Genomic DNA, 15,389 nt, shown 5'->3' with positions numbered 1-15,389 from the left:
GGGCATCACTTTTCTCCTCTGTAAAATGGGTGGACAGTGTGGAAGGATAAGGCTAGAAGCCCCTGTAAGGGACTTGTCAGCTCGCGCGCTTGCGACCTTGTTCATACAAAGGAATCTGTGGGTAGAGATCGTGGTGTGGAGTGAAGGGAAATTGGATTCGGAGTCTGATGGCCGGGGTCTGAAGACCAGTTCGGCAGCTCACTGAAGCAAGTGACGAAGCAGTGACCCTGGGCAAGTCACATTCACAGCTTGGTGCCTCAGTTTCCCATTCTGTAAAATCGATGGCCTCTAAGGCACTTTCCATTTCTAAGCTTGGTTACCCTTAGAGATGGCCCCAGGGACCCAGGGGTGTCAGGGGCTGGCAGGCTTTCTCTGCTAGTGTCTTAGAACAAAGGCTCCCTTTACTTCAAAGTTCCCTTCCTGGGCAAAGCCCCAAACAGGGGACTATGCCGGGGCTACTGCCCACATCCTCATCCACAAACTCATCTATCTCCTGCCCCTTTGCACGTTCTGTTGTCTGCTGAAGGCTCAATTCACGGTTTTCCCAGCGGCCATCTCCACCAGGCTGTTCCCTTTGATCTGGAAGGAAGACTCTTTGGGCTCCTGCTCGGCCATCCCTGTCCCAGGGCTCTGCTCTCCTCTTCCCACCTCCCCCCTAGGAGGTTAGGAGCCTGAGGAGCCCCAGGCCCAGGGGGCTGCTAGCAGCAAGAATGACTGTGACCATGGTCTCTGAGCAGTCTGTCCACCCCCTCTTTCAGAGCATCCCTGAGGATGGGCAGAGCCAGGAACCTTCGAAGGTGTACATAGCGACCCAGGGCTGCTTACAGACCACCGTCAATGACTTCTGGGCCATGGTGTACCAAGAGAACACCCATGTCATCGTCATGACAACCAAGGAGATGGAGAGAGGACGGGTTAGGGGCAGACTTTGGTGGGCGTGGCGGGGGGAGGTTGGGTCACATTTCCCAACAGGGCTGGGCGTCACTGTCTCTCCCTAACCCCCCAGAACAAGTGTTTCCGCTACTGGCCAGATCAGCATTGCACCAAGGACTATGGTTGTGTGCGTGTGCGTCATGTAACAGAAAGGGAGGCCCAAGGATACTATGTGAGAGAGCTGGAGATGGGGCGCACGGACAGGGTGAGCCTCTGGGCCACAGTGTGGGGGAACATTGGGAAAGAAGGGGGAGGATCTTCCCTGCTGTGGTTTGGGAGGGGGCTCAGAGGCCTAGGAGCCAGCCTAGCTAGTGGGCAGTGCCCACCCAGAAGACAAAAGTGGAGGGGTGACAGTTGAGGGAGGAGAAAGGCAGCTTCATCCCAAGAGCTTCTCATCCCTCTCTCGATGCTCCTGATTCTCAATTTAGCTTGAGTTAATGAACATTGATCACTATATTCCTGGCACTGTGCTAGGAGGTAGGGGAGAAGGGGGACAGAGACAGAATCAAGACAGTTCCTGCCCTTAAGAAGCTTACATTCTAGAAAGAGTCCTGAGATCAGAGTATCTGGGTTCAAATCCCACATCTGACACTTAGTAATCATATCAATCCATCAGTCAGTCAACAAGCATTTATTAAAGATTTCTTATTGGGGGCCAGGTAGGATGCTAAGCATTGGGAATCCAAGAAAGACCAATGACCTTGGTCAGGTCAATTCACTTTTGGCATCAATTTCTTCCTATTGGGCCAGAAACACACACCTAGATTAAATGCAAAGTTCAGACTCTCCTTTCCCTTGCCTCGGCTCAGGAGGAGCTACCGCGGAAGGTCGCACACTACCAGTACTTCAGCTGGCCAGACCACGGGGTTCCCACGGAGCCCGGTGGTGTTCTCAGCTTCCTGGACCAGGTGAACCAAGCCCAGAGCAGCGTGCCAGGCTCTGGTCCCATTGTCGTGCACTGCAGGTATTGTTGCCCCTGGGCTCTGCTGGGGAAGGCTCGACCCAAGGGATTGGTGGGAGTGGGGGTGGGGGTGGAGAGGCCACCCACAAGCCCCACTGGGGTGACTCGCTTCTATCCCCAGTGCTGGCATTGGACGCACGGGTACCATCATCGTCATCGACATCCTGGTGGATACCATTCGAAGGCAGGGTATGGCTGTTCCCAACACTCCCACGTCCTCTCCAGGTCCCAAGCTTCCTGTCAGTCCATCAGCATTTACCAAGCTCCTACTGTTTGTCGAGACACACAGTTTAGATAAAACAAGATCCCTGCCCTCCCTGGGCTTGAAGTCTAGTGGGGGACATGACATGAACACGGATAAACTGGCAAGACTTCAAAATAAGTGTGTCAAGGGTGAAGCCATTACCAAGGCAAGGAGATCATGGGGAGCTCCCTGGAGAAGGTGGCATTTGAGTTGGGCTTTAAAGGATGAGCTGGACTTTCACAGGTAGAGTGAGCGAGGAAGACCATTCCAGGCATAGGGAACCTGGTGGACAAATGCACAGAAGTGAGAGATTGCAGGTGCGTTCAGGGAATAGACAGAAATTCAGGTTGGCTGGAGCGAGACAGAGTGGTTTCAGGCTATGGAAAGCTCTGAATGCTGGCCTAAAGAATTTGAACTTTTGTTGGAGACCATAGGGAGCCACGGGAAGACCATGGGGAGGAGGGACACGACCATATTCATCCTTGAGAGAGGTGTTTGTGGCAGCTGCGTGAAGGAGAGATCAGAGAGGAGAGAGAAGGAATTGATGGAAACAGTCTCTTGGGCAGTAAGAAGGGCTTGGACCAAGATGATGCTTATAGAAACAGACAGAAAGGGGGCAGCCAGGTGGCGCAGTGGATAGAGCACTGGCCCTAGAGTCAGGAGGACCTGAGTTCAAATTCGGCATCAGACACTTGACACTTACTAGCTGTGTGACCCTGGGCAAGTCACTTAACCCTCATTCCCCCCCCACCCAAAAAAAAAAAAAAACCAGACAGGAAGGATTGTGGGTAGGAGGGATGGAGATGGAACTTGGCAGGGCTTGGGGACTGGATACAAGATGGGGAGAATGAAGGGGACAAGGGGAATGATGGGGCTGCAGTAGAACCAGCCTCCTTGCTATTCTTCATGGACTCCATGCCCCTGCACAGTCTGAGCTTTATCCCCATAATGCTCCCCTTCCTCTTCTTCCACTTAGGATCCAATTCTTCAAGGACCCCCTCCTACATCATCATTATAACTAGTGTTCCTATAGTGCTTTAACGTTTATAAAGTGGTTTACAAATATTAATCCTCACAACTCTGTGAGGTAGGTGGTATTACCATGCCTACTTTACAAATGAGGAAACTGAGGCAGACAGAAATCAAGTGACTTTCCCAAGGTCACACCATTAGAGAGGCTAGATTTGAACTCAGGTCTTCCTGACTGCTGGCCCCAGGGCTCTATCCACTGAGCCACCTCGCTGTTTGACTACAGATAGGATCTGAAGATTGTTCAGAATTAGGGTTAGAAAAGTTCTAGCTTGGATCTGAATGAGTTTGCTGAGGGAAAGACGGTCAAGAGAAGCAACAAGTGACCCTTGGACAACAGCCATGTGACAGGGCTGGGAGAAGATGAGGCAGTGGAGGAGAGAGGACAGTTATTAGAGATGCTATAAGGGAACTGGGGGGAATCTCTAAAATCAGTGGAGGAGAGGATAGATAGACTTTAGGAAAGTTTGATGTTGTTCAGTAATTTTCAGTTGGGAACTACCCTTCATGACCCCATTTGGAATTTTCTTGGCAGAGAGACTGGAGTGGTTTACCATTTCCTCTCCAGCTCATTTTACAGGTGAGGAAACTGAGGCAAACAGGGTGAAGTGACTTGCTCAGGGTCACACAGCTATTAAATGTCTGAGGCTGGATTTGAACTCAGGAAGATGAGTCTTCCTGACTCCAGAACAAATGTTCTCTGTACTTTGTTGCCACCTAGTTGCTCTACTGTGTTGATTGCTTGTAGGAAGGTCGAAGGGGATGAAGACTGAGAAAGGGTTGTTAGATTTGGGATAGGAGGTCATTGGTGACCTCTGAGAGGTCATCGGATTGCAGTGGAGTGGTGAGGACAGAAGCCAGAATGGCTTCAAGACAGAGTGGGTCTTAAGGAAGTGGAGGCTTCATGTGTAGACAACTTTTTCTAGTTTAATTGTACGGGGAGGGAAGAGATGGCATGGAAAAAGACCAGGAAATAGATCACTGGTTCTGAAGTGTATAAGATGTGGGTTCGAATCCCATATCTGGCCTTTCCTACCTGTGCCAGTTGATAAGCAGAGCAGCTAGGTGGCACAGTGGATAGAGCACTGACTCTGAAGTTGGGTGAACCTGAGTTCAAATCTCACCTCAGACACTTAATAGCTGTGTGACCCTGGGCAAGTCACTTGACTTCTGCCTACCTCAGTCTCCTCATTTGTAAAATAGGGGCAGTCATACTACCTACCTCACAGAGTTGTTGTGAGGATCAAATGAGATAATGTTTTTAAAGCACTTAGAACAGTGCCTGGTATACAGTAAGTGCCATATAAATGCCTATTCCCTTCCCCTAAGGCTCATCCCTCTTTCCACAGGTCAGCCCACTGAGTATTCTTTCTTTCTTCCTTTCTTTCTTTCTTTCTCTTTCTTTCTTTCTTTCTTTCTTTCTTTCTTTCTTTCTTTCTTTCTTTCTTTCTTTCTTTCTTTCTTTCTTCCTTCCTTCCTTCCTTCCTTCCTTCCTTCCTTCCTTCCTTTCTTTCTGTGGGACAATGAGGGTTAAGTGACTTCCCCAGGGTCACACAGCTAGTAAGTGTCAAGTGTCTGATGTCAGATTTGAACTCAGGTCCTCCTGAATCCAGAGCTGGTGCTTTATCCACTGCCTATTGAGTGCTTAAAGAGAGACTGGGGAGATGTGAAAATGTTTGTGAGGGAAATGAGGAAGAGAGAGGGGAAGAATGCTCTGAGGATGAGGGGGATGGGGATGGGGGATGGGGATGGGGCCTGGGGAGCAGGGAGGATTGGCTTGTTTGGAGTAGTAGGGCTGGCTGGCTTATCTTCTGTGCCTGGGAGGGGGTGGGAGGGATGATGCTGAGGGAGCCTGAGAAATGGACAAGGCAGGACCAAGGGGGTTTCTGTTAGAGGACTCTAGTCTTCTCATCAATGCAGGATCTTAGGACCCCGTGTTGGGGTCTGCCCGCTGGCCCCTGGGCACTCCCTTCCTCCAGCTTGACCCCATAACTCCCGTAACTCCCGCGTTCCTTCCATGTCACATGAACTGCATGTCTCTTCTGCCTCCCCCCCACCGCCATCTAGGGCTGGACTCTGTGGCCCTAGACCCCATGTCCATGAAGAAGTGTCTCTTCTTGTTCCCCCAGGCCTGGACTGTGATATTGACATCCCTAGGACCATCCAGCGGGTTAGGCAGCAGCGCTCAGGGATGGTGCAGACGGAGGCCCAGTATAAGTTCGTCTACATGGCCGTGCAGAGGCATATTGAGGGAGAGCAGTGGAGGCTGCAGGAGGAGCAGGTGGAGCAGGCCACCCCTCCCAGTTCCCTCCCCCTGCCCCTTCTAGACCCCATGGGCCCCATCCCCCACACTGCCACCCTGGGATTCAGTCTCCTCTCCCCATTCCAGCTCCTTTCCCTGCCCTTGGCATCCCCCATACTGACTTCTGCTCCCCCAATCTTGCAGCGCAATAGGCGGAAGGAGCGGGAATATCTAAACATTCGCTCCCCTCCCTCGGACCCCTCCAGAAGCAAAGGGCTATCACCCTCCAGGGCACAGTCTGTGTGAGTGGGGGCGGGGGATGGGGGCAAAGTGGCTTATGGGGATGGGGGAACCTGAGGGGAATACAGGCATGAGACATGGTGGGGGGATGGGCGCAATGAATGGGACTTCAGAAGTGGATGGTGTGTTTTGGGCCTAGGCTGTCCATGGGGGCACTAAGGGAGAGGGAGCCGGTACACCGGCCCATCCTGCACCACCCCCAGCATTAGGCAAGCTTCCCACCAGGGAGCAGCAGATGACTATGGACCCTATTGGGTAGCCTGGGGCTTTTGAGTGACCCCACCCCCACCCCTCAAGAGCTAAGTTGTCTCTTGGGGAGACTTGATAGGGGACGACTGGTAGGAACCCCCAAAACATACGGGAAAATAGATTTGGTGGTTGGGTGGGGGCTGAAGGAGGGGGCGCTGCTAGCCTCCTGGTCTGCCCAGAAGCACTTCCCCTCCTTAGGTCTGAGACTCCACTTTCTTCCCCACCAGGATGAGCGAGGATTCCGCTTGCATCTATGAAAACCTGAACGTTAGGGCCCCCTCAGTGCCTGGACTAAGCAACGTGGGAAGATAAGGCTGAGGTCTCACAGGTAGCCCGTGGGAGCTGGGTGGAGCTTGGTGTAGATGATGCCAAGCCTAGGTGGGGCATTGGAGTGTGTGTGTTGGGGGGGTGGCTCTTCTGCTCTGGGCATAGACCTTACACCCTTCCCTCTCCTTCCCCAGGGCTGGTCACGTTCACATCTGTCTGTCTATCTGTCCACCCTCTCCTCCTGCTGGAGCACAGTCCCCTGAGTGGTGACTAGAGTCTGCAGCAGGAATCCACCTGGGAGTCAAGGGGGAGAACATGTGGTCTGGGGGCTGACTGTGCTCCCCCTGCCCTGGCAATGCCAGACTGGCTACAGGCTTTTCTTGGTTGGGGGTTAAAAAAAAAAGGAATTTGGGGGGGGTTGTTTTGTAAAAGCAAAAAAAAAAAAATTGATAGAATGACTTCTAGGGACTAGACCTTTCCAGGAAGATAGATTCTGGAGGGGTTGGGGTCCCCTTTTCTCAGCCCGTACTCTCCCCACCCCCTTTCTTTGTGAGATCAAGCTAGGACTGAGGCCTAGAGGGAGGAAGGGGCCAGCCCCATCCTCTGTTTCTGCATCTGAACCCTGCCCGAAGGAGCAAGAACAGCTCAGGGGAAAAGTGCCCTTTGAACTGACAGGGGTCGGGGTTAGGGGGTATGTCTGTGTGTGTGTGTGTGTGTGTGTGTGTGTGTGAGTGCACGACTGTGTTCACATAGGGGGTCTGCTTGGATCTTCTGGTGTGTTTCTCTGTGTAACTGAATGTGTGTGTGACGCTGAATGTGTGCGCTGTTTGCTGTGTGTCTGTGACTACAGATGAGGAGTTGTGTGTGTGTGTGTGAATCTGTGTGAATCACTTAGTCAACAAGCATTTATTAAGTGCTTACTGTGTTTGGGCTCTGAACCAAGCACCAGAGATGCAGAGAAAGGTGAGAGCACTTGTCTCAGAGGTCAAGGAGCTCACAGATTCGTGGGGGAGACAGTCGGCAAAACCTCGTGTGACTGCATCCAAGTCTGTGACTGTCCATATAACTGCATGTTCAAATGTGTGTATGAATTTGGGTTGGGGGTCTCCCTTCCCCTCCTCTCTTCCGGTACCTCTGGCTCCCTGTAGCTTTGGGTGATCGGTCCCCCCTTGGCCCCAGCATACAACTGGCCCCTTAAGACTGTTTCTAGTAAATTCTGGACCTTCTCACAATATTGGCTCGGAGCATCTATTTTTCCTGTGTCTGGGTGTGGGGGAGGGGGAATTGGAGTTGGCTTGGGTGCTCCAAAGGGGGCGACCCTGCCCTCACCCTGCCCTCAGGATCAAGCAGTTTCATGGGGAAGTTGACTCTGTCTTGGGAGGTTAGAGGCAAAGGTGATGGGAGGACTCAGGAATTTTTCCCTCCCTGGCCCTTCCTAGTCAGCCTGGGTGACTAGCACTGCATTGGACACCCCCCACTCGGAAGGAGGGGGAGAAGACACACTGATGTGACTATATTTTGTCTAGGCTCAATTCATCTGCACTGCAGGGAGGGGGCAGCTAGATGGCACAGTGGATAAAGTACCAGCTCTGGATTCAGGAGGACCTGAGTTCAAATTTGACCTCAGACATTTGACTTTTACTAGTTGTGTGACCCTGGGCAATTCACCTAACCCTCATTTCCCTACAAACCCCCCCCCCCAACAAACAAACATCTCTATTGCAGGGGATGGTTTATGGAGTCTGAAGATTGGAGAGTCCCATTTGAGGGATGTGGGTTGGATGGTGTGTGGGGGGATACCTGAGGGCTTTGGCCCCAAAGACAATACAGCTGATAGTCTGGGGGGGAGGGGAAGAAGGTCTCACTGCCCATTTCACATCCCCCATGCCCTTTGTATGCTTATTTCTGCCCAGAGAGAGTTGCCCTTAGCCTAGTCTGTCCTCCAAGCCCCTGCAAGTGCCTGGGGCGAGCAGATCTCAAGTTACTTCTAGGTGCAACATTCAGGACTTCTCTCTAGCAATTGTCCATCTTCCCTGCTCAGTTCTCCCCTTTAACTTGGATCCTGGAAAGTGTCTCCTCCCTTGGGGTGTTTGAGGAGGACTAGCACCTCTGGTAGGAAGGCTGGTGTCCAACTTCTAACTAACCTGTGGCTCCAGGAAGCTGGAGCTGCATATGTCGGCCACACCCCAACAAACCCATCTTGGCAGATGAGCTAACCCAGAAGGATGGAGGTTGACTGAGGGGCCTCAAACCCCTGGTGAAGCGGGGGTATCTACTCCAAAAAGGAGAAGAGCTGCAGAAATGAGCGGATGAGAACAATTTGTTCCAACGGTCATGAAGGCAGCTGAGGCAGGTGCTGTGGAGCGCTTAGAGCTTAGTCAGACATCAAAGACAACAAGGTTTATCCACTCCATCCTACGCCATCACCGTCCATCTGCATCCATCTGTGGTCTTCCTGACTTTTGTCCTGCCTCCGGCCTTCAGTGATTCAGGGAGTGAGGGAGTCAGCCTCACCTAAATCCAGTTCACATGCAGGACATCACCCACAATGCCATTAGTCCTCTTTGAAAGGAAAAAGGCTGCCTCCCCTCCTGCCTCTCTGGTTACTCCTGTCTTCTGGCCTTGCTCCTCTTTCTCTCCGCCCCCCCCCCAAGTGTTTGTGTGTATGTGTGTGTCTCTCTCCTTGGGTATTGTCTCTTTGCTCTCCTCCTTAATAAAAGCTTGTTGCATTGGACAGATCTAACCACTCCCTCCCCCAGCACTCATTTTCATTATCACCTCCATGCAGAGAACTCCCAGATCTCCCCCAGTCTCAGTCTCTCCAGTCCATCATTGATAGACACATAGCCACCTGGACCATCTGTCAGCATTTCCATCTTAATGTGGCTGAAACAGACCGTCCCCCCCACACCTCTCCTGTTAATTCATTTAACACACACTTATGAAGGACCAGTCACCATACTGGGCACTGGAGATACGGAGAGCAGAAATGAACTTGGGCCATAACCTTGGACACCAGGGCGAGCTTACTTGCACCTTCTTGGAACTCCAGTATACCTGAGATGGACCTAGAAACCCTCAGAGGTTGAAGTCAAGGTTTTATGAACTTTTTTCCACGGGCAAAGATACAAAATAATTTATTTTATTTAACTAACAAACAGCAATGAACAAAGGAGGGGGCCAGATATTGCCCCTGGCTTCCTGCTAGCTCCCTGATTGGGGGGGGGGTGTCAGTTGTGGGTAGGAGGATGGGGTAGTAGAAGCTTTGGAGGTCAGTTAATGCCCAAGATCTGCTCAGACCAGTGGAATAAAGTGGGGGGTGGTATTAGGGTGGTCAGCAAAGTCTGGCTCAGTGCCCCGACACAAAGACTGGTGGGGAGGAGGAGGGGGTAAGGTCAGAGTCAGCCAGACCAGGGAAGTGTGTGTGTGTGTGTGTGTGTGTGTGTGTGTGTGTGTGTGTGTGTGTGTGTGTGTGTGTGTGTGTGAGATCCTTGAGGAGGGGAATTGGAGAGCAGGATGGGGTCCAGGGGAAGGGAGGGACCAGCCCTGCCCAGCCTGGGGGTACCCCTAGGGAGAGGATGGCATGAAAGACACCAGAACCTCAGGGGTGAAATGTCCACATAAAAATAAAAATAATATACATACAAACTATAGAAAATTACATATCGCTGTCATGGGGAAGACAGGCTTTTTGCCCCCACCCTAGCCCACCCACCCTACCCTCCCACTTAGTCCTTTTTCACATTTTAATGAAGGATCCTTTAGGAAGAGCTACTGGACTGGGAGCCAGCAGAATTGGGGGAAAGTCTCAGCTCTGTCCCTGGCTCGTTGGGTGACCTTGGACAAGTCACTTTCTTTGTTTTTTTTTGGGGGGGGTGAGGTAATTGGGGTTAAGTGACTTGCCCAGGGTCACACAGCTAGTAATTGTTAAGTGTCTGAGGTCGGATTTGAACTCAGGTCCTCCTGAATCCAGGGCCAGTGCTCTATCCACTGCGCCACCTAGCTGCCCCAAGTCACTTTGTAAAGGAGCTGGACCAGGTGACCAGTAAGGTCCCTTTCAGCTCTGACATTCCTATGACTAAATATTATCTCCTCACTTCATAACCCCCTCCCCCCCCCCAAACAATCAGACAATCAGGTCCTTGAGTCAGTCCCATCGAGAGTCTGGGAGGCTGAGAAGGCTGGGGGGTGGGGGTGTCCAGCTGCTAGTAGTTGGCTAGCCAGGGGTCCAGGCTAAATTATTGCACTTATCGGAGGTGGGGGCGGGGGCGGGCACGGGGCCCAGCCTGACTAATTTTCATTCAGGGGCAATTGGGAGGGGGTGGGCCGGTACAGTATGGAGGAAGGGGGGTGGGTGAAGCAGCGGAGGTTGCCGGTCTTGAGGGCGCACTGCGCGGGCCACAGGACAATACAGAAGAGAATGACGAGCAGCACTGTGATGAGAACGACCCTTTTCCAGTCACTGCAGTAAGAGCAGCGGGCCAGGAACCTTCTGCGCCGGGGCGGGGCAGGGGAAGGGAGATGGACGGCCTCCGGCTTGTGCATGGCCACATCCAAACAGATGCAGGCTGGGGGCCCGGAAGTGCTGGGAGGCAAGGGGGGTCTGTAGCAGAGTTTGCTCCCGTCCATCCAGACGGGCTCCTCCCTGCGCAGATGTGGGGCCAGCGAGGCCAGCAGCTCTCGGTTGGTGCGCAAGGCGGGGACCCCGGTCAGCGGCACGGGTGTGGCCTGGCGGCAGAGGGGGCAGGAGATTGTGTCCTCCGCCTGCCCGGCCGGCTGGGCCGCCATGAGACGAGCCAAGCACTCCAGGCAGAAGACGTGAGTGCAAGAGAGGACCTTCGGCGTCTTGAAGACATTATCGTAGCCCGTAAAGCAGATGGAACATTCCAACGGGGACGATACCTTCTCCGATCCATCCTCGGGGGAGCCTGGGGCAGGAGGGGACAGGGGCATCATGGGCACCACCGCTGTGGGGCTGCCCACGTCGGGTGGGGGTACCCCCGTGTGCCACACTTGCTGGGTTGAAGACATGCTTCTGGTCTGGGGGGACAAAGCAGAGACTGAGTCAGAGATCTGAGAGGCGCTCCCTCCTCTCACCCCATCTCTCCTTCTCCAAATTCCTCAGGGAAGGAAGGAGGCTTGGCAGCACCGTTGTGCCCTCAGTTCTAGGAAAGTCCTGTTTTATACCTGACTCAAGTCATGATGTGAATCCATCCGCTGCCCCTCCATTTGGCCTAGATGATACCGCAACCTTCTTGGAGTAGAGCTCACACAGATAAACATTCTCTCCTTTGATCCTCACAACCACTGAGGCATTGCTATTTTCCCATTAAAAATTTTCATTTCATTTTATTTTATTTTTTGAGGTACAATGGGAGTTAAGTGACTTGCCCAGGGTCACATAGCTAGTAAGTGTCAAGTATCTGAGTTCAGATTTGAACTCAGGTCCTCCTGAATCCAGGACCAGTGCTTTATCCACTGCGCCACCTAGCTGCCCCTATTCCCATTTTACTGATGAAGAGGTTGGGGCCCATCAGGGTTAAGCTAATGTCAGTGGCAGGATTTGAACCCATATCCTACTCAGTCCAGGACTAACACGTTATGAGCCATGCCAGGCTGCCTCTAAGAACTGGAATTCTGGCCCACAAAGGTTGAATTCAAAAACCGAAATCTCCTTGACGCCACATTCAGTGAGAAAGATACCCTTTAACTGAAGTGATCAGTTTCTTTAGTCATTTCAGTCATGTCTGACTCTCCGTGTCCCTATTTGGGGTTTTCCTGGCAAAGATACCACAAGGGGGTTGCCATTGCTTTCTCCAGCTCTTTTTACAGATGAGGAAACCGAGGCAAGCAAAGTTAAGTGACTTGCCCAGGGTCTCACAGCTAGTAAGTGTCTGAGGTGGAATTTGAACTCAGATCTTCCTGAATCTAGGTTCTCTATGCATTATGGCGCCACCTAGATGCCCCCATTCTCAGTTTAACCTTGCAGTAGTAAAAGGGAAAGTAGTCGACATCTCTTGCTAATCACCCCTTATTTCTTTGGGCTCCCTTCCCCCTTATCAAGCCTGAGCTGCCATTCTCTGAAGGCTAAGCTCTGTGCACTTGAGTATATATATGTGTGTGTGTGTGTGTGTGTATTAGGGGAGAGTAGCTACAGAACCCCTCCCTCCCAAGCAGCTCTGGGGTTCCAACTTAATCACCCATGAGGGGCTGGCTGAGTGGAGGGAGGGAGGGAGGGAGGGAGGGAGGGAGGGAGAGAAAGCTGGGCTAACGTCCAAGGCCTGCCTTGTCCCCCTCCATCCAGAGCTGCTTTGGGAAAGAGAAGGGGAGCCATGGGGACTGTCATGGTTAAGGGGTAAAAAATTTTCATTAGGCCTTTTGGGTGGGGGATGGGGAAGACATTGGATGGAGAGACAAGAAGCTCTTGTTTCCTTAGGTTTGTGTGGGGGGAGGGGGTTGTCAGCTCTCATTCATCACATCCTCATTTCCAGCCTAGGACCCTGCCCAAAGCTGTAGGGCTCACAATGGCCTTGGCCAAGGGAAAGAGGGGAACTGGGAGGATCTGGGAGCTTCAGGGAGCCTCAAACCTGAAGGAGGACATGTGTTCCAAGCTGAACTCATCATCTTCCCCAACCTTCCTGTGTCAGGCTCCCTAGTTCTGTAGATGGTGCACCTAGGTACCCAGGTTCACAACCTGGAAGTCACCCTAAGCTCCCCTGCCAATCAGGGACCAAGTCTTGTCAATTCCATTTCAGCATCTGTCCTGTTGTCCCCACTCACAGAGGATGCCAGTATCATCACCCCTCACTCAGATTGTTCTATTCAATTCAACAGACTCCTATGTGCAAAACAAGACACCCGTGCATACAGATCTCCTTGCCTCTGGGCTCTCCCTGCTCCACCCCCACAGCTCCCAAATTAATCACTGAGAGACAGTGTGAGGCAATGGATAGAGGGCCTCAGGGGGACCTGGATTCCAGTGTCACCCAGGCTATCAATATTGGTCTGGGTGACCGTAGGGACATTATTTAACCTCTCAGTGCCCTGAAGCTGCTGACCTACCAAGGTAGAGGGAGTTCCCTATGTCGATGAAAGCAGAAGTCCATTCCCTAGCCCTAATAGCACCTCCTTCCTAGAACTGTGAGGATTAAATTCATTAACATGTGCAAAGTAAAACTTAGAGGCCTATAGACACCCCAAAGTCATTCCCTCAGTCCCCCAAGCCTGGGCTGGGGTTCTCCAATGGCTAAGCACCCTGTGTGTGGGTTGGGGGGGTAAGTTCACGTTGTCATCGTTATCCTATCATCACAGGAACCTACATTGTGTTCTGGCACTTTTCGTGCACTGTGTAAGCTGGTCATGACTGGGATCAAGTGCCCATTTTACAGATAGAGAAACTGAGGTCCAGAGTAGGGCAGTGATTTACCACACACAAGCCTGGAATGCCCCTCCTTCCTCATCCCCCCTAGTCACAATCCTTCTCCTTCCAGACTCAGCTCAGATACTGCCTCCTCCAGGAAGCCTTCCCTGATCTCCCATCCCCACACTCTTCCTCCTCCCACTGTCCTGGGGCCCTTCAGATTTCTCCTCCTCCCCTAGGAGAAAGTAAGCCCCTTCAGGGAGGGGCTTTGTGATGCTCTTCATCCTGCATTACCAGAGTCCTCTAGTAGCAGATGCTGACAAATGCTTGGGGCATTAATGAGAGGGCCCCCAGTGACACAAAATGCCTCACTTGTTCTCTTCCCTGCCCCATGTCAGATTCTGTCCTAGAGGTCCCACCTCTTCCCTCTGCATAGAGATGGGAGATAAAAGGATCCTTCATCCGGAAAGGACCTCAGGGGCTATGGAAACCAAACCCGGGCAGCTAGATGGTGCAGTGGATAGAGCACTGGCCCTGGATTCAGGAGTATGAGTTCAAATCTGGCCTCAGACACTTGACACTTACTAGCTGTGTGACCCTGGGCAAGTCACTTAACCCCAATTGCCTCACTAAAAAAAAAGAAAAGAAAAAGAAACCAAACCCTAAGGGCTGGGGAGGTTAAATGACTTGTCCAAGGTCGTTGGGGTAATTGAGTACCAGAAGGAATAGAACTCAGATCCCCTGACTCCAGGGCCTGTGTTTTTTCCACTGACCACTGTCTTCCTGTTTTAAAGATGAGAAAACTGAGGCTCATCCATAGGAAGTGACTTGCCTGAGTCTCATACAGCTCACAGGCATCAGTGTCTGAATTTGAACCCAGGACATGGCACCCACTCTATTCTGCCAGTCTGATTCCAAAGCTTGGCCCACTGACGCCTTCAAGGTGAGGCTGGATGATCCCAGTGAGAGAATACAAGCAAAGGGCTTCAGACCTTACAATGCTATAAAAATGCTAGCTCTGGGGGCAGCTAGATGGCGCAGTGGATAGAGCACAGGCCCTGGAGTCAGGAGTACCTGAATTCAAATCCAGCCTCAGACACTTAATACTTACTAGCTGTGTGACCCTGGGCAAGTCACTTAACCCCAATTGCCTCACTAAAAAAAAAAATGCTAGCTCTTATTAGGAGTGAGGATTTTTGGGGGTGGGGACCAGACTGCATAGCTGCAGAGACCTCTCCTAGCTCTGATGTAATGAGATCCTACGATCTGGGGCCAGTACTCCAGGACTGAAATCCTTACTATTCTGGGACCTTGGACAAGTCACTTCTCTCTGCGCCTCAGTTTCCCTTTCTGTAAAATTAAATAAGACAAAGTTGTTCAGTTGTGTCTGAACTCTTCATGACCCCATCTGGGGTTTTCTTGGCAAAAATCCTGGAGTGGTTTGCCATTTCCTTCAGGTCATTTTACAGATGAGGAAACTGAGTCAAAGAGGGTGAAGCGACTTGCACAGTCACACAGTTAGTAAGTGTCTGGGGCCAAATTTGAATTCTGGTCTTCCTGACTCCAGGCCTGGCACTCTATCCACTGCACCACCTAGCTGCCAAGATAAGATGAGGTGGGGGTAGACTAAATAAAAACTTCTTAAACTGTGGGTGGAGACCCCATATGGGATCAAGTAACTGAATGTGGGGATTGTGAAAAATGTGCAACAGTTAAAGGTTATGCATATCTATTTTGTGTACTTATATACCCAGGAAATCTAAATGACCTATGGGCCTTCTGTCTTCCCTGACTCCCTCCAAGT

The 15,389-nt window shown here is 51.8% G+C and overlaps 2 protein-coding genes across 4 annotated transcripts in view; one reads left to right on the top strand and one right to left on the bottom strand.

Annotated features, from left to right (window-relative positions):
• LOC122745447 (tyrosine-protein phosphatase non-receptor type 11-like) overlaps positions 1-7,441 on the top strand; it is a 40,219-nt gene extending 32,778 nt beyond the window's left edge. For 2 of the 3 annotated variants that reach the window (XM_043990769.1, XM_043990771.1), the window contains exons 9-16: positions 759-914; positions 1,007-1,138; positions 1,743-1,897; positions 2,016-2,083; positions 5,297-5,448; positions 5,614-5,711; positions 6,186-6,286; positions 6,420-7,441. In XM_043990769.1, the coding sequence (XP_043846704.1) occupies positions 759-914; positions 1,007-1,138; positions 1,743-1,897; positions 2,016-2,083; positions 5,297-5,448; positions 5,614-5,711; positions 6,186-6,270 (846 nt within the window). In that variant the 3' untranslated portion in view covers positions 6,271-6,286; positions 6,420-7,441. The remainder of the gene's footprint in view (positions 1-758; positions 915-1,006; positions 1,139-1,742; positions 1,898-2,015; positions 2,084-5,296; positions 5,449-5,613; positions 5,712-6,185; positions 6,287-6,419) is intronic. The other variant, XM_043990770.1, reaches the window with a different exon arrangement.
• Positions 7,442-10,515: 3,074 nt separating this feature from the next.
• RNF223 (ring finger protein 223) lies at positions 10,516-11,256 on the bottom strand. The gene has a single exon (XM_043990772.1). It carries the CDS (start codon positions 11,254-11,256, stop codon positions 10,516-10,518), a length of 741 nt encoding a protein of 246 aa, XP_043846707.1.
• Between the last annotated feature and the right edge of the window lie 4,133 nt (positions 11,257-15,389).

Source organism: Dromiciops gliroides, chromosome 3 (genome assembly GCF_019393635.1).
Source record: "Dromiciops gliroides isolate mDroGli1 chromosome 3, mDroGli1.pri, whole genome shotgun sequence".
NCBI classification, from domain to species: domain Eukaryota; kingdom Metazoa; phylum Chordata; class Mammalia; order Microbiotheria; family Microbiotheriidae; genus Dromiciops; species Dromiciops gliroides.
Note: the sequence above shows the minus strand (reverse complement) of the source record. Positions and strands in the feature narration are given on the sequence as shown.